Source organism: Lithobates pipiens, unplaced genomic scaffold, assembly GCF_037356315.1.
Source record: "Lithobates pipiens isolate NorthernLeopardFrog02 unplaced genomic scaffold, aLitPip1_a1.2 Scaffold_22, whole genome shotgun sequence".
NCBI classification, from domain to species: Eukaryota; Metazoa; Chordata; class Amphibia; order Anura; family Ranidae; genus Lithobates; species Lithobates pipiens.
In genome coordinates, this window is record NW_027507784.1 from 6,916,639 (window position 1) to 6,941,376 (window position 24,738).

The window sequence follows — 24,738 nt, forward strand, 5'->3', positions numbered from 1 at the left end:
CCCCTCCTGCCCACCCCTTGTCCCGGCCCATGCCTACAAATGAGACCTTAATAAGTCTTCATCACTTTGTATCAGCTAGTTGGGAAAACTGGACAACCCCAAAACATTTCTTCAGATTACACAGCGTGTGTGTAGTACCTTCTGTCCTTCTGCCCCACCCCCCCCCCCCCCTTATGCCGCATACACATGACCAGACTTTTCGATGGACTAGGTCCGATGGAACTAATCCACCAGACAATTCGATCGTGTGTGGGGCTTCATCGGACCTTTGCTGTCTAAAAAAAAAAAAAAATCAGACGGACTTTAGATTTAAAACATGTTTCAAATCTTTCCGACGGACTCGAGTCCGGTCAAAAAATCTGTTCGTCTGTATGCTAGTCCGGCGGACAAAAACCGACGCTAGGGCAGCTTTTGGCTACTGGCTATGAACTTCCTTATTCTAGTCCGGTCGTACGTCATCATGTTCAAATCCGTCGGACTTTGGTGTGATGGTGTGTGGCCAAGTCCTTTCATTCGGGAAGTCCGTCGGAACTCCCCCGTAAGTCCGTCGGGAAGACTGTCGCACTTAGTCCCTCGAAAAGTCATAACCATCAAAATGATAGCCTGGAAGTAACGTGTATATACACAGTATAGCAACTGTAAAAGCTGCTGATGTAAAAACAGGCCATCTCATACAGAGATAATTAAAATCGATCAGACAAGAGATAGTGAGATACAAAGTAACATTGTTTATAAACATTGATCAGACAGCAGATAGAGAGAAAAAAACTGTAACATTGTTTATAATAATTGTTCAGACAAGAGATAGAGAGAAGAAAAAGTAACATTGTTTATAAACATTGATTAGACAAGAGATAGAGAGATACAAAGTAACATTGTTTATACACATTGTTTAGACAGGGGATAGAGAGAAAGAAAGTAGCATTGTTTACACACGTTGTTCAGGCGGGAGAGGGAGAGATACAAAATAACATGGTTTATAAACAATTGATAAGACAGGAGATAGGGACATATAACGTTACATTGTTTATAAACATTGATCAGATAGGAGAGATACATAGTAAAATTGTTTATAAACATTGTGTCCCCCTGTCTCCCCTCTGATCAATGTATATAAGCAATGCATCTCTCTATCTCCTGTCTGATCAATGTATATAAACAATGTTACTTTGTATCTCTCGTCAGATCTCTTTTATCTCCTGTCTGATCAAAGTAACATTGTTTATAAACATTGATCTGATGGTAGATAGACTGCTACAAAGTAACATTGTTTATAAACATTGTTCAGCCAGGAGATAGAGTGATACAAAGTAACATTGTCCAGGCAGGAGATAGAGAGATACAAAGTAACAATTTTGTAAACATTGATCAGACTGGAGATGGTGATTGTTGTTCCAGCCTTTCTGATATATTGCAAGGGTTTCTACTTTCGTTTGTGCTAAGAAGTTTCCTTGTTTCCCCCTCTCAAAAAAATAAGGAGTTTCCCGTGATGGCATTTTCTGTGTTCTCAGTTTCATAATAAGATTTGCCAAATGTTTTTAGACAATACTTAACCTTGCTATGATGTACCTGGAGTGCTACCCATTGCATCCTCCATAAAGGTCCGTATCCTGTAGATCTTGTTGTGTATGGAGTCATACGCATCTTGCATTGCTGGGGAAATGGGAGCCGGACTCCATCTTGGATCAGAACCGGTCAGGTTGGCTGCTTGCTTCTCCAACTCGCTGATGAGGATCAGCTCCTGGGCGCAGTCCCTAATGAGAGGCTGTTCCCCCAATATTCTTCTCTTATTATTATCACCGCTGTCATCTATATCGTCCACCAACACAACCACGTTATCTCCTAAAAAGGTGACAACATCACCAGTTATACAAAGATTTCTATGTATTGTAGATAATGAAAGCAACATTGTTATTAATAATAATAATAATAATAATAATAATAATAATAATAATACAAGTTTTGAGCTTGTTGGACATTCTAATCAAACAATCCTGATCATTAGATATGAAATTGTCCCCTTTTGTGGCTATAACAATGCCCACCCACCCCCCCCCCCCCCCCCCCCTCTAGGAAGGAATTCCACAAGATTTTGGAGGGTTTTAGTGAGAATTTGTGCCCATTTGAGGGGTTGCATACTGATACGCATTAGTCCTGCTGAATGTCCACACGGAGGATATACAGTGCCTTGCGAAAGTATTCGCCCCCCTTGAACTTTTCAACCTTTTGCCACATTTCAGGCTTCAAACATAAAGATATAAAACATTTTTATTTTTTGTGAAGAATCACCAACAAGTGGGACACAATTGTGAAGTGGAACGAAATCTATTGGATAATTTAAACTTTTTTAGCAAATAAAAAACTGAAAAGTGGTGCGTGCAAAATTATTCGGCCCCTTTACTTTCAGTGCAGCAAACTCCCTCCAGAAGTTCAGCGAGGATCTCTGAATGATCCAATGTTGTCCTAAATGACTGATGGTGATAAATAGAATCCACCTGTGTGTAATCAAGTCTCTGTATAAATGCACCTGCTCTGTGATAGGCTCAGGGTTCTGCTGAAAGCGCAGAGAGCATCATGAAGACCAAGGAACACACCAGGCAGGTCCGTAATACTGTTGTGGAGAAGTTTAAAGCCGGATTTGGATACAAAACAAGATTTCCCAAGCTTTAAAAATCCCAAGGAGCACTGTGCAAGCGATCATTTTGAAATGGAAGGAGTATCAGACCACTGCAAACCTACCAAGACCTGGCCGTCCCTCTAAACTTTCAGCTCAGACAAGGAGAAGACTGATCAGAGATGCAGCCAAGAGGCCCATGATCACTCTGGATGAACTGCAGAGAACTACAGCTGAGGTGGGAGAGTCTGTCCATAGGACAACAATCAGTCGTACACTGCACAAATCTGCCCTTTATGGAAGAGTGGCAAGAAGAAAGCCATTTCTCAAAGATATCCATAAAAAGTCTCGTCTAAAGTTTGCCACAAGCCACCTGGGAGACACACCAAACATGTGGAAGAAGGTGCTCTGGTCACATGAAACCAAAATCCAACTTTTTGCCCACAATGCAAAACGATATGTTTGGCGTAAAAGCAACACAGCTCATCACCCTCAACACACCATCCCCACTGTCACACATGGTGGTGGCAGCATCATGGTTTGGGCCTGCTTTTCTTCAGCAGGGACAGGGAAGATGGTTAAAATTGAGGGGAAGGTGGATGCAGCCAAATACAGGACCATTCTGGATGAAAACCTGTTGGAGTCTGCAAAAGACCTGAAACTGGGACGGAGATTTATCTTCCAACAAGACAATGATCCCAAACATACAGCAAAATCTACAAAGGAATGGTTCACAAATAAACGTATCCAGGTGTTAGAATGGCCAAGTCAAAGTCCAGACCTGAATCCAATCGAGAATCTGTGGAAAGAGCTGAAAACTTCTGTTCACAAACGCTCTCCATCCAACCTCACTGAGCTCCAGCTGTTTTGCAAGGAAGAATGGGCAAGAATTTCAGTCTCTCGATGTGCAAAACTGATAGAGACATACCCCAAGCGACTTGCAGCTGTAATCGCAGAAAAAGGTGGCTCTACAAAGTATTAACGCAAAGGGGGCCGAATCATTTTGCACGCCCCACTTTTCATTTTTTTATTAGTTAAAAAAGTTTCAAAAATCCAATAGATTTCGTTCCACTTCACAATTGTGTCCCACTTGTTGGTGATTCTTCACAGAAAAAAAAAAAATTATATCTTTATGTTTGAAGCCTGAAATGTGGCAAAAGGTTGAAAAGTTCAAGGGGGCCGAATACTTTCGCAAGGCACTGTATCACCCTTGCTGTGCCATTACTCACCGTGAGGCCTTCTCATCTCACAATGGGTCTATAGTAGCGATGGGCTGAACGGATCCCCCGTTCGATTCGCACCGGAACTTTTGAATACCGCAAAAGTTCAGAACCCGAATATCGAACCCCGTTAAAGTCAATGGGACCCGAACGTCAAAAATCAAAAGTGACCGTTTTGAAGGCTTAAATGCAAATAATTGGGCATACAATGGTTATAGGGGTCCTGCCCTGGGGGACATGTATCAATAAAAAAAAAGGTTTGTGAAAACGTCATTTTTAAATGAGCAGATGATTTTTAGATTTTTATAGCGAAAGCCTACAAATGAAAAATTCCTTCCACTATAGTGCCTGGGGGTCCCCTTAGTCTACTTGTAAAGTGGCAGATCTTTACCATGTCTAGAATCTGCTGCAGCAATAATTGCATTTATAAAGCCCAAAAAATGACATTTTCCCTGCAAGCTGCCTTTATTTTGCTCAGCAACAGCTGGGGAGCCGCCAGTGTGTATGACAAGGCCACAATGTAGTGCACTGGGGACAAGATTAGAGATTTTTTGTATATATTCTGGTGTCACTTTGACTTTGGATAGAAGTAACGCGTGCGTAAAACTTGGTCTTTGGGTGTCGGTGGCGTCTTCCCACTGTAACCCTATAGAGGTACTCTTGATGAAAGCAAGAATTGGCCATGCTGTAAGAAATTGCAATGATATGTGGCTGTCAAACAGGTGCAGAAAAATTATTCTTTGAGTGTCGGGGGCACCTTCCCACCGTAGCCCTATAGAGGTGCTCTTGATGAAGGCAAAAATAAATTGCAATGATATAAATTTGTCAAACAGATGCTGAAAAATTGGTCTTTGGGTGTTAATTGTGCCCATGAAACCTATACCAAAAACATTCTTCCAGATGAAATGATTGAACACCCTCAAAGCTAGGCAGCCTCGAAGTCCTGCAGAGATTCCACATCCCAAAAAGACTTAATCAGTGACATCGGCATCAGGGGCTTCATAGCTGGAAATCCAGGACTGATTCATTTTTATAAAGTCACACGGTCCACGGAGTCTGTGGACAGATGCATTCTATGATCAGTAACGAAATCCTCCTGCAGCACTGAATGCCCCTTCTGAAAGTACGCTGGATGCAGAGCAGCCCAACAACTCAATAGCATACTGGGCAAGTTTTGGTCAGTGGTCTATTCTCATGACCCAGTAAGTCAGTGGATCGTCAGCTGGAAAGCTCTCCATCTCTGTTTTGGCCCAGAGGTAATCATCCACCATGTGATGTAGACACTGCCGATGGAATGTGGAGGCTGACAGCCCTGGGAGGCAAGGACTAAAAAAATTCTGAAATGCCTCACTTAGGCAGACACCTTCTCCAACACTCCTCTCTTGACCAACAGAAGACTCAAAACTATGCTTTCCAAGACACGGTACACTTCTGAAGTCAGGAAAAATGTTCAAAAAAATCCTTTTTAACGTGTCCTCAAGAGATTTTATCTTCTGCACTCTCTGTGGGAACGGAATGAGTTTTGAGACCTTCCCCTTATAATGGTGGGCAAGGAGGGTTGCCAACCAGTAATCATCCTTCTCCTTTATGCCACACATTCTTGGGTCCTTTAGCAGGCTTTGAAGCATAAGGTTGCCCATGCGCCTCAAATTTGCAGAGGCTTCAGAAGCAGACTCCTCATGGTCACTCAGGATGACAGCATCTGGAACTTCCTCCTCCCAGCCATTGGTTCTCCCCGCTGTCTCTGAGTCTATGGGGAGGGAAAGTAATGAGACCTTCTGCTCTATTACACAGCGCTGGATCGAGATGTGACTCAGCTAAGTATAAGCGGAGGTTTTTTTTTTGATTTTAGTTTTTTTACCTTAAAGTGGTAGTAAACTCTGTTTTATCACTGATCCTGTAGAGCTTACATGTAGGTACTGTGAATATCTCCTAAACTTACACTGTTTAGGAGATATTTAGAGTGCATGCAGCCGGTGACGACACAGGCGTATGCACTATGAAGGTCCAGCATACCGTGCCGGACCTTCAGAGCCCCTGCCTAAACAATGGCCCCCCCATGCATGTGCTGGAGTGACATCATCATGCCCCCAGCCACTCATGTAGCAGGAGGCCACGTACCTGGATGAAAGACCGGGTGAAGATGGAAGACCTTAATTTCATCATCATATTTGTTGTCATATTAATATTTAGTACACAAAAAAAAGGATCTATGGATGAATTCCAATTACTTGCCTCCCTGACGCAGGCCAAACTACTAGACCAGGGCTCTCAAACTGATGGCCCTCCAGCTGTTGGGAAACTACAAGTCCCATGAGGCATTGCAAGGCTGACAATTACAAGCATGACTCCCTCAGGCGGAGGTATGATGGGACGTGTAGTTCTGCAAGAGCTGGATGGCCACCACTTTGAGACCTCCTGTTCTTAGACATTTGTTTAGTTATATTCATTAAATTCGGATATTCGGTTTTCGGATTTCGTTTCGTTTTCTACAGAATTTGAAAAATCGGTCGCATTCGAAAATATTTCAACCAAATTCGAAAATATTTCTACCGGATTCAAAATGATTTCAACATGATTCGCAATTATTTCAACCGCATTGGAAACTATTTCAACCGGATTCGAAAATATTTTGCGATCCGACTTTAGGGCCATGTATCTCGGGGTCACTTGGAGCTAGAACCCCCAAATTTGGAGATGTTGTAGTTCTAAGTCTACTGTGTTTGCATATTTAATTTGGGGTTCCTAGCTATAAGTGACCCCGAGATATGTGGCCCCAAAGTCGGGTTGCAAAATGTCATTCTCTGCTGCAGAAGAGTGCTTGACATTTTGCGACCCGACTTTGGGGCCCCGTAACGCAAGGTCACTTAGAGCTAGAAACCCCAAATTTGGAGATGTTGTAGTGCTAGTTCTACTGTGTGTGTTTGCATACCTAATTTGGGGTTCCTAGCTACAAGTGGCCCCGAGATACGTTATTTCAACCAAATTCTAAAATATTTCTATCGGATTCTTAATGATTTCAACATGATTCGAAATGATTTCAACTGCATTTGAAACTATTTCAACCGGATTCGAAAATTTGGGGTTTCTAGCTACAAGTGGCCCCGAGATACGTGGCCCCAAATTCGGGTCGCAAAATGTCATTTTTTCGAATTTGATTCGAATTTCGTTTTGAATTCGTTAGCCTTGTAATTCGGTAATTCGGATGCATCCGAATAATGAAAATTCGTCCGAATTTCGATTCGGAACGAAACGAAATGCACATGTCTACCTGTTCTACACACTCAAGATAGATAAATAAAGTAATCTCAATGTTCTCTCACCCAGCTCATCATTCAGGCTCTTCAGCTCTTCATCATAGAGGGAGTCTGGGACATTGGCAATGTTCAGGCGGCCTCTCTTCTTGGTGTGGTATAAAATGGCGAAGGAGCATTCTTTCACAGCTTCGGTGAATATTCGGACATTATTAGTGATGTATACATTAAGAACATATTCCACCAAGCTCTGAAACATGGCTGTCCGCAGCAAATTAACCAGCCATTTGTAATTTTCTTGTCCATCCCTCGAGAAGATCCCAACCGTTAGTCTTTGGACAGCCATCTGCTTTCTTCTTTCCTGAAAAAAAAAAATAAAAAAAAAAAAATATATATATATATATATACAGTATATACTTGCCCTCTGTAGTCATGTGAGGGGAAACATTATTACAAGCTTATTGTGTTGCGAGGAAAGGTGAAGTAGATGAAGAAGTAGAACCACATTCTTCAACTAAACAACCAAATCTAAATTTTAAGGTGAAATTCCATCCAAAATGTTCTCCTGTTTTTATTTTGTATAGATTAACCACTTGCTCACCGGGCATTTTCACCCCCTTCCCGGCCAGGCCAATTTTCATCATTCAGCACTGTCACTTTTTGAATGACAATTGCGCGGTCATACAACACTGTACCCATGTGACATTTTTTATAATTTTTTCACACAAATAGTTTTCTTTTGGTGATATTTGTGGTGTTTTATTTTTTGCTAAAAAAACAAAAACAAAAAGACTGAAATAAAAAAAAAATATTGTTTTCTAGTTTGTTATAAAATTTTGCAAACATGATTTTTCTCCTTCAATGATGTGCACTCATGAGACTGAACTGATGGGCACTAATAGGGTGCACTGATGAGACTGAACTTATGGGCACTAAAAGGGTGCACTGATGAGCACTGCTAGGTGGCACTGGTGGGCACTGATAGGTGGCATTGATGGGCACTGATAGGTGGCATTGATGGGCACTGATAGGTGGCATTGATGGGCACTGATAGGCGGCATTGATGGGCACTGATAGCCAGCACTGATAGGTGACATATGGGCACTGATAGGCACTGGTAGGGGACACTGATAGGTGGCACTGATGATGAGGCACTGATTGGCATCACTGATGGGCATTGATAGGTGGCACTGGTGGACACTGGTAGGTGGCACTGGTGGGCACTGATAGACAGCACTTATATGCGCTGGTAGGTGGCACTGGTGAGTACTGGCAGGTGGCACTGATGGGCACTGATAGCCTGCACTTATGAGCACTGATAGGTGGCACTGATGGGCACTGATATGTGGCACTGATAGGGGACACTGATTGGCAACCCTGATGGGCACTGATAGGTGACAATGGTGGGCATTGATAGATGGCACTGGTGAGCACTAGCAGTTGGCACTGGTGGGCACAGATGAGGCGGCGGTGGCTCTCCCTGTTCGGGACCGATGTCTCTCTGACAGAAGCTGGTGGTCTGATTTTTTTTCCTCCCAGTGTGAGGAAAAAACCCCCCAAAAAATAATGACCCAGCTTCTGTTTACATCACATGATCAGCTGTCATTGGCTGACAGCTGATTACATGGTAAGGGGCTGGGGTCGGACCCTTACCCCAATCTGTGATCAGCCGAGTCTCATTGACTCGGCGATCACAGAGCGTGCCGCCCATGCCCCGCAGGGGGGCACACAGGCAGCTCATGCACGGAGGAGTACGTACATGGATGCCCACCCGGCAATTAAAATGGAAGTAAACCCTTCCAAACAACTTTGACCTACAGGTAAGCCTAGATTAAGGCTTACCTGTAGGTCCAAGTAATATCTCCTAAACCTATATGGTTTAGGAGATATTTGCCCGAAAACGGGCACCGCTGTCTACGGCGCATGCGCCGTAGACAGCGGCGCGCAGGCGCACTAAATGCGGCAAGTCCAAGAATGGATTTGCCTAATTTGTCGACTCCCGTGCGCATGCGCAGGAGTGACGTCATCGCGGCTCCGCCGAATGGCAGCGTCGGAGCTCCGAGACGCGACTCCCGTGCGCATGCGCGGGAGTGACGTCATCGCGGCTTCTCCGCTGTCATTCGTCGGAGCTGCGAGAGACGCCACAACCAAGATGGATGCGGCGGACTACAGGTGACAGCGGCGACTTCGCTGGCTCCTGTGTCAGGTAAGTGACACATAATGAGCTACTATGCGATGCATAGTAGTCCATTATGCTTTACCTTTGCAGGGAAAAAAAGAGGAAGTAAACCCATCAGGGTTTACTTCCTCTTTAAGCTCCACGCTGTAACCTATTTTTGGCTATAGCCCAGGCAGGAGGTGGTTAAAGAAGAATCAGAACCCCTGTTTAAAACGGTAGTAAATCGCTACAGAGTTAAAAAAAAATACAAAAATAAACACCTGTAAGACAGCGGCACAATGAGCTAGTGTCCCATATGAGCACATCATGAAATACTTACCTTAGAACAAAGCTCTCCTTTGGATCGCTGTCACCACTGACATTTTCTCCCGGGAATTCTTCCGGGTCTGCGGGCTCCAGGCATTGTGAGTGGCCGGAGCCGCGATGACATCACTCCCATGCATGCGCGCGGGAGCCCTTGGTTTCCGGCACGAACCTCTGAAGACCCGGAACAGTATGCCAGACCTTCGGAGAGCATGCGCAGGTGAGGTCACTGGCTGCATCCAGGGTGAATATCTCCTAAATGTTTAGAAAATATTCATTTTACGTACAGGTAAGTCCTTATTATAGGCCTTATTATCGGCTTACCTGTAGGTAAAAATCACAAAGCGGGCTTTACTACCTCTCTAATGGCTTAACAATATGTACTTCACATTGAAGTAGGGATGAGAGGGGCCGATGAGATTTACTGCTACAAGGCGAACATTCTGTGAAGAATCGCGTACATATCCATGATTCTGCACTTCCTGGTAGGGGGCGTGCGCATCGTCCGACGCAATGTCGACGTGCAGTCGACGCACCGTTGACGCACCATCAACGCGCCGCTCCTGCTGTATTTAGTCACAGCACCTGCTGATCAGCAGGTGCTGGCCAACGGATGACCACCGGCACCCACTGATTGGTGAAGAGAGACACGGGATGGAGCTCTGCATATGTGAACAACGCAGGGCTCCGTCCTGACAGCGGGGATGTGGTGGATTTTTTTGTTTCCCTGTAAAGCAGAGACTAGAACAGATCCCTTCCCTTTGTACACATAAACACTTGCTAGGCACTCATTTCATCCCTTTGATTGCCCTAGATGCTTAACCCCCTTCCTAGACAGTGTCAAGAGTACAGTGACAGTGCATATTTTTAGCACTGATCACTGTATTCATGTCACTGGTCCCCAAAGAGTGTCAGTTAGTGTCAAATTGCCCCCCCCCCCCATAATAACTTAGTCCATCTATAAGTCGCTGATAGCAGCCATTACTAGTATAAAACTTAAATAAATAAATAAAAATTCCAGCATATACACCATAGTTTGTAGACCCGATAACCAATCAATATACGCTTATTGGGATTTTTTTATTTTTTATTTTTTTTACCAAAAACATGTAGCAGAATACATATTGGCCTAAATTGATGAAGAAATTTGATTTTCAATTTTTTTTTATTATTATATGTTTTATAGCAGAAAGTAGAACATTTTGTTTTGTTTTTTTCAAAATCGTCAGTCGTTTTTTTTCTGTTTTTAGCACAAAAAAAAAAAACGCAGAGGGGATCAAATGCCACCAAAATAAATCTCTATTTGTGGGTAAAAAAAGGACCTCAATTTTGTTCGGGTACACCGTCGCACGGGCGCGCAATTGTCAGTTAAAATAACGCAGTGACGTATCGCAAAAAAATAATGGCCTGAACATGGAGGGGGGTAAAACCTTCCGGGGGCTGAAGTTGTTAACATCTTGAGATCCGCGCTATAGCGGAATGACGGCTACAGTGCGGACCTGCTTTGCCGGGACTACGTCTATTGACGTCGTCCCGTGCACGAGCGGCCTGCGCGCCCCCTGAGGGGAGCGCGCGGTGCGCTCTGTGATCAGCGAGTCTATGAGACTCGCCTGATCACAGATCAGAGCAAGGAGTCGATCCCGACCCCTTACCACGTGATCAGCTGTCAGCCAATGACAGCTGATCATGTGATCACAACAGAGCCGGTAATTGGCTATTTTTCCTCCTCGCGCTGTGAAAAAAAAAAAGCCGATCACCGACGGCCGTGATCGGGACATCAGTCCCGATCACAGCGAGCTGGGGACAGCTCATCAGTGCCCACCTGCCCCCTGCCAGTGCCACCTAAAATATAGCAAAAAGTAACACCCATCAGTGCCCATAGTGCCACCCATCAGTGCCCACAGTGCCACCCATCAGTGCCCACAGTGTTACCTATCAGTGCCCACAATCTGCCTCACACACACAGTGCTGCACCTCAGTGCCACATATCCGTGCCCATCAGTGCCATGTACCAGTGCCCATCAGTGACGCCCATCAGTGCCCATCAGTGCCACCTATCAGAGCCACCTATCAGTGCCACCTATCAGTGCCCATCAGTCCCATCTATCAGTGGTACCTATCAGTGCCCATCCGTGCCACCCATCAGTGCCACCTTATCTGTGCCCATCTTGGCCCATCAGTGCCGCCTTATCTGTGCCCATCAGTACTGCCTTATTTGTGCCTATCGGTGGCACCTTATCTGTGCCTATTAGTGCCGCCTTAACTGTGCCTATCAGTGCCCACCAGCGCCGCTTATCAGTGCCCACCAGCGCCGCTTATCAGTGCCGCCTCATCAGCGCATTTCAATGAAGGAGAAAAATTACCTGTTTGCAAAATTTTATAACAAACTATTACCGTATATACTCGAGTATAGGTCGATCCGAATATAAGCCGAGGCCCCTAATTTACCACAAAAAAACTGGGAAAACTTATTGACTCGTGTATAAGCCGAGGGTGAGACATGCAGCAGCTACTGTTACAGCTTAAACGAGTGGAAAAGAGGGTCAACAATGCCCATCTGCAGCTGCATACCTCCCTGTGTCCATCCCTGTGTCCATCCCTGTGTCCATCCCTGTGTCCATCCCTTTTTCCTTACCTGTGCCCCTCCCTGTGTCCATCCCTGTGTCCATCCCTGTGTCCATCCCTGTGTCCCTCCCTGTGTCCATCCCTGTGTCCCTCCCTGTGTCCCTCCCTGTGTCCATCCCTGTGTCCTTCCCTGTGTCCCTCCCTTTTTCCTTACCTGTGTCCCTCCCTGTGTCCATCCCTGTGTCCCTCCCTGTGTCCATCCCTGTGTCCATCCCTGTGTCCCTCCCTGTGTCCATCCCTGTGTCCATCCCTGTGCCCATCCCTGTGTCCCTCCCTGTGTCCCTCCCTGTGTCCATCCCTGTGTCCATCCCTGTGCCCATCCCTGTGTCCCTCCCTTTGTCCCTCCCTGTGTCCATCCCTGTGTCCATCCCTGTGTCCCTCCCTGTGTCCATCCCTGTGTCCCTCCCTGTGTCCCTCCCTGTGTCCATCCCTGTGTCCTTCCCTGTGTCCCTCCCTTTTTCCTTACCTGTGTCCCTCCCTGTGTCCATCCCTGTGTCCCTCCCTGTGTCCATCCCTGTGTCCATCCCTGTGTCCCTCCCTGTGTCCATCCCTGTGTCCATCCCTGTGCCCATCCCTGTGTCCCTCCCTGTGTCCATCCCTGTGTCCATCCCTGTGTCCTTCCCTGTGTCCCTCCCTTTTTCCTTACCTGTGTCCCTCCCTGTGTCCATCCCTGTGTCCCTCCCTGTGTCCATCCCTGTGTCCATCCCTGTGTCCCTCCCTGTGTCCATCCCTGTGTCCATCCCTGTGCCCATCCCTGTGTCCCTCCCTGTGTCCCTCCCTGTGTCCATCCCTGTGTCCTTCCCTGTGTCCATCCCTTTTTCCTTACCTGTGCCCCTCCCTGTGTCCATCCCTGTGTCCCTCCCTGTGTCCATCCCTGTGTCCATCCCTGTGTCCATCCCTGTGTCCCTCCCTGTGTCCATCCCTGTGTCCCTCCCTGTGTCCATCCCTGTGTCCATCCCTGTGTCCATCCCTGTGCCCATCCCTGTGTCCCTCCCTGTGTCCATCCCTGTGCCCATCCCTGTGTCCCTCCCTGTGTCCCTCCCTGTGTCCATCCCTGTGTCCATCCCTGTGCCCATCCCTGTGCCCATCCCTGTGTCCATCCCTGTGTCCCTCCCTGTGTCCATCGCAGCCTACCTGTGCCAATCTGCAGCCTCTTTGTCCTTCTGCAGCCTCTGTGTGCCATTTTGCACCGATCTGCATGTATAAAAAACAGACGGCGGCCATTCCACTGTTCAAAAGCCGCGCCTCTCTGTCTGTGATAGGCAGAACACTCAATTTCCCAGCAGTCAGTGTTCCGCCTATCACGGACATCCTCTCATCCTCGTCCGTAGTATGAGGATGAGCGGATGTCCGTGATAGGCGGACCACTGACTGCTGGGAAATTGAGTGTTCCGCCTATCACAGACAGGGAGGCGCGGCTTTTGAATAGTGGAATGGCCGCCGTCTGTCTGCACGACACGCTGATCAGGTAGGCAGACGGCGGTGACTCGAGTATAAGCCGAGGGGGGGAACTTTCAGCCTAAAAAAAGGGGCTGAAAATCTCGGCTTATACTCGAGTATATACGGTAAACATGATTTATTTTATTTTATTTTATTTTGCATCTTTTTTTGTTTGTTTAGCAAAAAATAAAACTCAGAGCTGTAATTAAATACCACCAAAAGAAAGCTCTATTTGTGGGAAAAAAATGATAAAAATGTCATTTGGGTACAGTGTTGTATGACCGCGTAATTGTCATTCAAAGTGCATCAGCGCTGAAAGCTGAAAATTGGTCTGGGCAGGAGGGGGGTTTAAGTGTCCGGTAAACAAGTGGTTAAACAACCCATATTATTGCAGAGAGACCTCTGACCGGCTATTGCAAACAAACGTCTTGTCATGTATTGATTAGATCCCTCTGCACCTTTCCGTCTCCTTTACCTTTATTGTAAAAAACTTGCGGCGATGTTTTTGGCGATGTTTTTGGCGAGGCGATTATTTATTATTTCATTTTACGCAAAAAAGAAAACTTCCAACTTCCAAGTGTGTGGAAATCCCGGCAAATTAAGGGAATTCCTTGGGGGGTCACCAGAACTAGTGTCCCCATTGGAAGATTCCTCCTCTTTTACTTTCCTGGGGACAGCCCAACATTTGGGATTTTCTTTTATCTTCACTTTCAATCAGTGGCGGTGCGTCCATAAAGCCGTGCCCCCCCCCTCTCCTGCCACCCCCCCCCCTCTATCACCAACAGATAGATGCATGCATTGCAGGCGCCTAAATTGCAGCGGCTGGGGTATTTCTTTTTTTGAAGCACCAGATTAGAGGCATAGGCTCTAATGCCACGTACACGCGATCAGCATTTTGGCCAGCAAAAGACCGATGAGAGCTTCTCATTGGAAAATGCGACCGCGTGTACGCTCCATCGGAATTTAGCTTTCAGAATTTGGGGCAGGAAAAAAATTGATAGCATGGTCTCAATTTTCCCGATGGAAAAAAATTACGATCGTGTGTGTATGCAATTCCGACATGCAAAAACTCACGCATGCTCAGATTCAACTCTGAGACGCCAGCTATTGGCTACTGGTTATTGAACTTCATTTTTCTAGTCCCGTCGTACGTGTTGTAGGTCACCGCGTTCTTGGCGGTCGGAATTTGGTGTGACCGTGTGTAGGCAAGACAATTTGAGTGGAATTCCATCAGAATTCCGATGGGAAAACCATGAGAAAACGCGGCATAATAGGCATCAAAAAAGATATACAGCGGGCGCCATGCTTGTTGCTCGCAGGTCACTCAGCTGTGTTAGGAAAGAGAATTAATATCTGCTTTCCTAACACTGAACCGCCTCTCCGCCAATCGGTTGCTCAAGTCTGTTACCTGTCACCTGATTGGCTGAAATGACAGGCTCTGTGATTGGACGCCTATCAGGTGCCCAATCATAGCAGAGGACGGGAAGAGAAAACGGGAGAAGACATCGAGGAGACCGATCGCCACCTTCACCCGCTGCCCCATCGAGAGACAGGGTAAGTGCCGGGCAGAGGGCGGGTGGGCGGGGGGGCATACTGGCAGCATTTGATGTGCACAGTGGGAGCATTTGATGGGCACAGAAGGAGCATTTGATATGGCGCAGTGGCTGCATTTGATGGGCATTGTGGCTGCATATGATGGACACAGTGGCTGATTTTGATGGCACAGTGGCTGCATTTAATGGGCATAGTGGCTGTATTTTATGGGCACAGTGGCTGCGTTTGATGGCACAGTGGTGGTGTTTGATGGCACAGTGGTGACAATTGATGGGCACAGTGGCTGCGTTTGGCACAGTGGCAGCAATTGATGGGCACAGTGGCTGTGTTTGATGGCACAGTGGCAGTGTTTGATGGCACAGTGGTGGCAATTGATGGGCACAGTGGCTGTGTTTGATGGCTTGGTGGCGGAAATTGATGGGCACAGTGGTTGCGTTTGATGGCGCGGTGGCGGCACTTGATGGGCACAGTGGCTGCGTTTGATGGCGCGGTGACGGCAATTGATGGGCACAGTGGCTGCGTTTGATGGCGCAGTGGTGGCACTTGATGGGCACTGTGGCTGCATTTGATGGCGCGTGTGACTGCATTTGATGGCGCGTTTGATGGCACAGTGGCGGCAATTGATGGGCACAGTGGCTGCGTTTGATGGCACAGTGGTGGCAATTGATGGCTCAGTGCCTGCATTTGATGGCACGGTGGCAGCAATTGATGGCACAGTGGTTGCGTTTGATGGCGCGGTGGCGGCACTTGATGGGCACAGTGGCTGCGTTTGATGGCGCGGTGACGGCAATTGATGGGCACAGTGGCTGCGTTTGATGGCGCAGTGGTGGCACTTGATGGGCACTGTGGCTGCATTTGATGGCGCGTGTGACTGCATTTGATGGCGCGTTTGATGGCACAGTGGCGGCAATTGATGGGCACAGTGGCTGCGTTTGATGGCACAGTGGTGGCAATTGATGGCTCAGTGCCTGCATTTGATGGCACGGTGGCAGCAATTGATGGCACAGTGGCTGCATTTGAAAGCATGCTGGTGGCAATTGATGGCACAGTGGCTGCGTTTGATGGCATAGTGGCGGCAATTGATGGCACAGTGGTGGCAATTGATGGGCACAGTGGTGGCAATTGATGTTTTTATTTTTACAGAAATTTTCAGTTTGTTTGCGCCCCCCCCCAAAAAAATTTCAGCACCAGCCGCCACTGCTTTCAATAATAATTGTAAACAGGACAAAGAGAGAGGCGCAGTGGCTGCGTTTGATGGCACGGTGGCGGTGCTTGATGACACAGTGGTGGCAATTGATGGGCACGATGACTGCGTTTTATGGCGCGTGGCGGCAATTGATGGGCACAGTGACTGCGTTTGATGGGCACAGTGGCTGCGTTTGATGGCGCGGCAGTGGCAATTGATGGGCACAGTGACTGCGTTTGATGGCACAGTGGCGGCAATTGATGTTTTTATTTTTACAGTATTTTTTAGTTTGTTTGCGCCCCCCCCAAAAAAAAATTTGAGCACCAGCCGCCACTGCTTTTAATAATAATTGTAAACAGGACAAACAGAGAGGCGGAATCTCCCTAACGGAGGGACAGACAGCAATAAAAAATGATTCTAATCCCTCACCACTTCATCCAAATCTAAAAATTAAGTTTTCCCTTTAGTTATACTTTAGCCCAGAGTGCAAATTCTTGGCATCTGTGCAATGGCAACCCCAAAGAACCCTCCTCTGTACCCCCATACAGAATGTTACCTCGTCCTCCTGTCCTCCGTGTGTCTTGGAGAGAGTCAACAGAAGTGATCTTTGATCTTCTCCTCCCAATACACAGCATGGGAAGAGAAGATATCCCTCCTCTCTAGGTGTGGAGACGTACGGGACGTTGGATATGGGAACTGAAGCTTATCTACTTTATGGCACTCATTTCCCTCCTCTGTCATAAAGAACTTTAGTCATCGACGTATTGCGACACAACCCAAGAGCTCCCCGGGGGTCACACGCTGGATATTATTACAGCTTTCATCGGATCGATTTCTATAAATATTGAAATATTGCTCAACGTGGTTTGTAGACTTAGCAACACCGCTTGATATTATTTAACCCCTTGCCACCCACGCAACGCGTACAGCATGTGCGTCAGCAAAGCCCATAAAAGAATCAATCTTCAGCAGAGTGCAGTGTACAATCTATCATAGACATGTGCACTGCTGAAAAATGTGTCCGTTTTCATTTCATTCGTTTTTTCGGGTCATTCGTTATCATCACAATTTGAAAAAATTCGTAAAAATTTGATAAATTCCTAAATTAGAAAATTCAAAAAGAAGAAAAAAAAAATCTGAAAATTCTAAAAAATAACAAACTAACTAACTAATAATAACTAACTATTATAGTTATTGGTCTACTAACCACTTTGTACTTTTGACGTACAATGTATACATTGTTTGCTTCTGAATTACTACAAAATAATAAAAATTATTGATGAAAAAAAAAAAAAAAAATGATAGGTTAGTGAACAGAAAAAATGTATCCGAAGTTAGGAATTATTTGAAATAACAAATGCCGCATCTAAACAAACAGAACAAATCAATAATAAATAATAATAATAAAAACGTGCAAACAGAGAGAGAAAAGAAACCAGGTCGGGCAAAAATTTATCAACGCACCTCATCCCAAGTTAGTCGGATGAAGAAAGAAGAGAACAAGGGCGGGACTATTGCGGTGCTATAGAATCAATTTAGAAAGGGGATGCCCCCCCTCAAAGGGGGAGTACAAGGACAAAAATACTATATAGTATAAAATTAGAAAAGAGCTTTATTAAACATAGTAAGTTGTCAATTACTGGCTCCCCTGAAGAAGCCTTTGTTTAGGCGAAACATGTTGGGACTCCATCAGAACAGCCAAGAATTTCTCGATTTGAATTAATTGACTAAGTGTGGACACTGTATCCCTAATTATTGTATTGGTACTGGTATTTGTAACTTCAAAATTTGAATTTATTTTTATTACTGTTTTCTATTACTATGTTTAATAAAGCTCTTTTCTAATTTTATACTATATAGTATTTTTGTCCTTGTACTCCCCCTTTGAGGGGGGCATCCCCTTTCTAAATTGATTCTATAGCACCGCAATAGTCCCGCCCTGTTCCTCTTCTTTCTTCAATAATAAAAACGTGTTATTATTATTATTATTGTTATTTATTATTATTAATTTGTTACGTTCCATTCTTTTAGATACGGCATTCACTTTTTTGAATAATTTGTAACTTCGGGTTAAATTCATATTTGTTACGTTAACTAACAGCGAAAATTTGAAAGGAAATTCCAATACCTATAATAGTTAGTAATAGTTAAAACCGGAGTCCGCCGTTTTTGTTTTTTTAAAAGCCAGCAGCTACAAATACTGATCAATAATGACACTTACCCGCCCAGCGTGCCCGCGATGTCGGCACCCGAAGCCGATCTCTCGATCGTCTCTCGGGGGCTGCCGCTGCCATCTTGGGTATGAGAATCAGGAAGTGGAGCCTTGCGGCTTCATTTCCCGGTTCCCTACTGCGCATGCGCGAGTCGCGCTGCCAATGAGGATGGTCCCCGCTGTCTCTGGGATCCGTGTGTTTCCCAGCAGGCAGCAGGGGACCTTCGGAAAGGGGCGTAGATTCTGCGGAAAGGGGCGTAGCTTCTGTAGAATCTACGCCGGAAGTGGGTGCAGATACCTGTACTGTACAGGTATCTGCACCCCCCTCCCCCCTGAAAGGTGCCAATTGTGGCGCCGGAGGGGGGGAGGGTTCCAATGAGCGGAAACTGCACTTTAGGGTGGACCTCCGCTTTAAGTTATTATTACTTAGTTATTATTTTTTTACATTTTTGGGTTTTCTGATTTTCGAATTTAGAATTTCCAAATGTTCTAAAAAATCTGTTAAACCAGAAGAATCTGAATTAAGGAATATTTCGAGATTGGTTAAAAAAACTAATTTGGAAGGAAATCAATTGCACGTGTCTAATCTGCCTCAGAGAGCCTCAGAGAGTCTTCTATCTTACAAAACTTTGTATCATCTTGTGTTGACTTCCATCTTGGTACACTCCAGACCCCCTTGGGGGGACACTCACCAATTGGGGTTGGCCCATAAGTTTAAAGCGTGTCAGAACCAGTGGCGGCTGGTGCCCAATATTTTGTGGGAGGCAGCGAACAAACCCCCCCCCCCTCACTAGCACCGCCGCCACCTGCCACCACCGCCACCCCCCCTCACTTGCAACACCGCTGCCACCCACCACTGCCACCCCCCCTCTGCGGTGATGGACTGGAAGGTGGCCTTACCTTAGGAGATGAGGAGGAGGGGTAGGGCTGCTGCTTCTCACTCCAGGCGAGGGAAAAGGCCGGGGCTTCTCCTCCCTTGCTGAACAGGAAAGCTTCTCCTCCTGACCAAAGAGGGAGTGGGTCCTGAGACTCACTGGCCAATTGGGTATCGTAAAAAATGGTATTGTAAAAAAAAAAAAAAGAAAAACTACACCACTAGCTGCCCTACTGGCCCCAATCTTTACTGACACCCTCCATTGCTCTGCTGATACACACACATGTGTGTTTGTGCTCTGGGTGCACACCCTAATGCAATAAGCTGCACACAACGATGGTGGGCGGATGGCAAGTGGTTAAGCATGAAGGTGACCAGTGCACGTTACAAGAAAAAATGGGGGGAAAATTGACTTTTGAGGTAGCCACCAGTGTCCCAAGTTGAAAGAAAATGCTCAACGATATATAAGTATAGAAATTCACATTTTATTACAAAACATTAAAATTGACAATAAACTGTAAACATCATATAGTATGTGCTAACACAACATTCTCTCTCCCATATATGCTAAGGAATAGTGTAAGTGGTTCATAAAGAGTAGCCTAAGCAAAATGGCCCATAGTACAAACATTAATCGAATGCATCTGTATGGTGGTCATTCATAGATGAGGGCCACATGCGAGGTCATTGTGTTATCACCAAATGGATCATTACTCGTTTCGCCAACGGCTTCTTCAGGGGATCCTAATCGGCACAAGGTTAGAACAGAGAGCATGGAGTATCTATTCAGTATAATGAGAGGAGGGACAGGGACAAACAGACCAAACCAAAAGCAGAGAATAGCAATTATATCATGGGAAGAAGGCCGCTCCATCCCTGATACACTAGACAAAAGATATCTCCCATGGGTCTTTGTTGCAGCAATAGAAATCACACAATTGCAAATTTGCATATAGAACAGGTTTAAAATTGGCTGGTCTAGACACTTCACATCCTGACCTATTACCATTCCTACCATATTTATATACTATTGGGATACGTACATTTTTTTAAAAATAAATTGCATATCCACCAAGCCAACCCAAAGCGTTTCAACTTATATAAAGTCTTCATCGGAGTCTTCATCAGGGAGTAAGGAAGTGGAAGCAATCAAAGATATGAACGTGACTGGATGTCCAGACCAACAGGTAATGGCTCAGTGGTGCGGACCACAGGGGTCTCAACCCAACTCAGACCTCAAGCCCCACCGAAAGATCAATGGCTATCAAGGAGAAGGCAACAGAGGCGGCAGAAGAGCAAAATGCCACAAAATATAGGTGTAAACCTGGATGGTAAACAACCGCAGCAAAAGGAGAGCAATCCGCTGTAAAGCCATACAGCATGGGTTGACAGCATGGACTCCCATCTTTAAGCTAAAAAAAAATGTTTCCTCTAAATTGGAAAAGGTAAGATCAAATTCTGAACAGGCGGATTATATAAACTGACTTAAAGTTCTAGAAGTTGTCCCCAAAAAATATGAAAAGATATGGTCCTGCTGGACTGAGACACAAAGCTCTATGACACTGGATATATAGTCACTCAACTCTTACACCTTAACCGGTTGCCAACCAGCGCGCGACGATGTACATCGGCACAATGGCACGGCTATGCAAAATGGACATACAGGTACGTCCCCTTTAAGACATGGCATTGTGGGTGCGTATGCCCGCCACGTACTCCGTGGCCGTAACTCGATGTCCACCGGTGTCCTGCGATCGTGTCCCGGAGCGGCAGAACGGAGAGATGCCTATGTAAACAAGGCATTTCCCTGCTCTGCCTAGTGACATGATAGGGATCTACTGCTCCCTGTCATCGGGAGCAGTGATTGCTGTCATGTCAGTGGTAGCCAACCCCCCCACAGTTAGAATCACTCCCTAGGACACACTTAACCCCTTGATCGTCCCCTAGTCTTTAACCCTTTCCCTGCCAGTGTCCTTTACACAGTAATCGGTGCATAAAATAGTTTCAAAAGTGTCCGATGTGTCCGCCATAATGTCGCAGTCATGATAAAAATCTGAGAGCACCACCATTACTAATATAAAAAGATAATAGTAAAATTGCCATAAATCTATCCCCTATTTTGTAGACCTTATAACTTTTGCGCAAACCAATCAATATACGCTTATTGCGTTTTTTATTTTTACCAAAAATATGTAGAAGAATACGTATCAGCCAAAACTGAGGAAAACATTTTTATATATTTTTTTGGGGGATATTTAGTATAGCAAAATGAAAAAAAAAAGGCTTTTTTTTTTTTCAAAATTGTCACAATTTTTTTGTTTATAGCGCAAAAAATAAAAACCGCAGAGGGGATCAAATACAACCAAAAGAAATCTCTATTTGTGAGGGAAAAAAAAGGACGTTTGGGAGCAACGTCGCACGGCCGCGCAATTGTCAGATAAAGCGACGCAGTGCCGAATCGCAAAAAGTGCCCTGGTCAGGAAGGGGGTAAAAATCTTCCGGGGCTGAAGCGGTTAAAGTTCTAGAAGTTGTCCCCAAAAAAAATGTGAAAAGATATGGTCCTGCTGGACTGAGACACAAAGCTCTACGGCGCTGGATATATAGTTACTCTACTCTAATGCCCCAGACACACGAGCGGATTTTCCGTCAGAAAAAACTTGGATGGTTTTTCTGACGAAATTCCACTCAAGCTTGGCTTGCCTACACACAGTCCCACAAGGGCGGCACAGTGGTGTAGTGGTTAGCACTCTCACTTAGCAATAAGAAGGGTCGCTGGTTCAAATCCCAACCACGACACTACCTGCCTGGAGTTTGCATGTTCTCCCTGTGCCTGGTGGGTTTCCTCCAGGTACTCTGGTTTCCTCCCACATCCCAAAGACATGCAGGTAGGTTAATTGGCTTCTGTCCGAAATTGGCCTTAGTATATGAATGGGGACCTTGGATTGTGGGCTCCTTGAGGGTAGGGACTGATGTGAGTGTGCAATGTACAGGGATAGGGGTAGACACTCACTCAGGTTGAACTGGATGGACTGGTGTCTTTATTCAACCTTACTATCTATGAAACTATGAAAAGTTCCCTGAACTTTCGACCGTCAAGAAGGCGGCAACACCACGCCAAGCCAAGGAAATTAAGTTCAATGCTTCCGAGCATGCGTCAAATTGTTTCCGAGCATGCGCAGGAATTTTGCGCGTCAAAATTTGAACAGACGATCTGAACTTTTTAAGACCGAAAAATAGAGAACCTGCTCTAAATCTTTTGCTGGGGGGAATTCCACCAGCGAAAGTCCGATGGAGTGTACACGCGGTCTGAATTTCTGACCAAAAGCTCACATCGGACTTTTGCTGGGGGGAATTTCCGATCGTGTTTACGGGGCAGTACACCTTAATGGACTGGAAACTAGTAAGGTCTGTACAAACCAACAGAGTGAAGAAGTAGAAGACACGGTGGGGGGGGGGGGGGGGTATATGTTCTTCAGGTTTATTGATGATATACAATTACCATGACCTGTGAAATGTGCAAATAATACACTATACCGGCTCGCAATGATCTCTTTGTTTCTTTTATTTTTTGTATCAAGCAACAAGATGTCTTTTGGTTGGAATATTCTGCATTACTATCAGATTGTATATGAGCGTTTAGACACCTCTAATGCTCTGTACACACGGTCGGAATTTCCGACGAAAAATGTGCGATCGGATTGTGTTGTCGGAAAATCCGATCGCGTGTGTGGGCTCCATCTGACTTTTTCCATCGGAATTTCCGACACACAAAGTTTGAGAGCTGGATATAAAAGTTTTCCGACAACAAAATCCGATCGTTTAAATTCCGATCGTGTAGTAGAGAATTCCAACGGACAAAGTGCCACGCACACGCTCAGAAAAAATTACGAGAGGAAAGCTATCGGCTACTGGCCCGTTTATAGTCCCGTCGTACGTGGTTTACATCACCTCGTTAAGAACAATCAGATTTTCTGACAACTTTGTCCGACCGTGTGTATGCAAGACAAGTTTGGCACAAAATCCGTTGGAAAAAAATCTGATGGATTTTGTTGCCGGAATGTCCGACCGTGTGTACAAGGCATTATACTTGGAGAATGTGGATGTAGGAAAGGGTGCCTAATAAAAGTAAAATTGTGACATGAAGTTACCAATGTCTCGAGTAGTTGAATATAATACATAGAAGTATTGCAACAAAGCTTTATTGAAAAAAAAAAATTTTTGGATAAAAAATTCTGTATATTAACAGGAATTTTACAAAAAATACCACAATAAAGGATAAAAATATTCAATCCACTCAGTTTGAATTGCTGGTCAAGAAAGTCCCGACATGTTTCGCCATAACCATGGCTTCTTCAGGGGAACCAGTTCTTTAACCACTTGCAGACCGGACCATTTTGCTGGTCAAAGACCAGACCACTTTTTGCGATTCGGCACTGCGTCGCTTTAACTGACAATTGCGCGGTCGTGCGACTTGGCTCCCAAACAAAATTGACATCCTTTTTTTCCCACAAATAGAGCTTTCTTTTGGTGGTATTTGATCACCCCTGCGGTTTTTATTTTTTGCGCTATAAACAAAAATAGAGCGACAATTTTGAAAAAAACGCATTATTTTTTACTTTTTGTTATAATAAATATCCCCCAAAAATATATAAAAAAACATTTTTTTCCCTCAGTTGAGGCCGATACGTATTATTCTACATATTTTTGGTTAAAAAAATCGCAATAAGCAATTATTGATTGGTTTGCGCAAAAGTTATAGCGTTTACAAAATAGGGATACTTTTATAGCATTTTTATTAATAATTTTTTTATTCTTTTTTTTTTTTACTAGTAATGGCGGCGATCAGCGATTTGTATTGTGACTGCGACATTGTGGGGGACCCATCGGACATTTCTGACACATTTTTGGGACCATTGTCATTTATACAGTAATCACTGCTATATAAATGCAGTGATTCCTGTGTAAATGACACTGGCAGTGAAGGGGTTAACCAGTGGGTGGCAGTGTAGGGGTTAAGTGTTCCTAGGGGTGTGTTACTAACTGTGGGGGGGGGTTGGGCTTTCATTTAGTGAACACTGATCTCTGCTCCAATCACATGGATCAGAGATCAGCGTCACTAGTTGCTAGGCAGAATGGAGAAATGCTGTTTACACGGCATTTCCTCCATTCGGCCGCTCCGTGAGACGATCGCGGGGATGGCCGCGGCGATCGAGTCCGCGGGTCACGCGACCGGACTCACGGGGGTCCCGACCAGCGTGGGAGCGTTCTGCCGGCGGC

The 24,738-nt window shown here is 45.3% G+C and overlaps 1 protein-coding gene across 1 annotated transcript in view; it reads right to left on the reverse strand.

The window, feature by feature from the left end:
• The window catches only part of LOC144000350 (uncharacterized), a 49,639-nt gene extending 32,583 nt beyond the window's left edge, over window positions 1-17,056 (reverse strand). The window contains exons 1-3 of the mRNA XM_077494140.1: window positions 16,932-17,056; window positions 7,158-7,449; window positions 1,570-1,842 (exon numbers count right to left, since the gene is read on the reverse strand). Coding sequence (XP_077350266.1) covers window positions 1,570-1,842; window positions 7,158-7,434 — 550 coding nt within the window. The 5' untranslated portion in view covers window positions 7,435-7,449; window positions 16,932-17,056. The remainder of the gene's footprint in view (window positions 1-1,569; window positions 1,843-7,157; window positions 7,450-16,931) is intronic.
• Window positions 17,057-24,738: the final 7,682 nt, after the last annotated feature.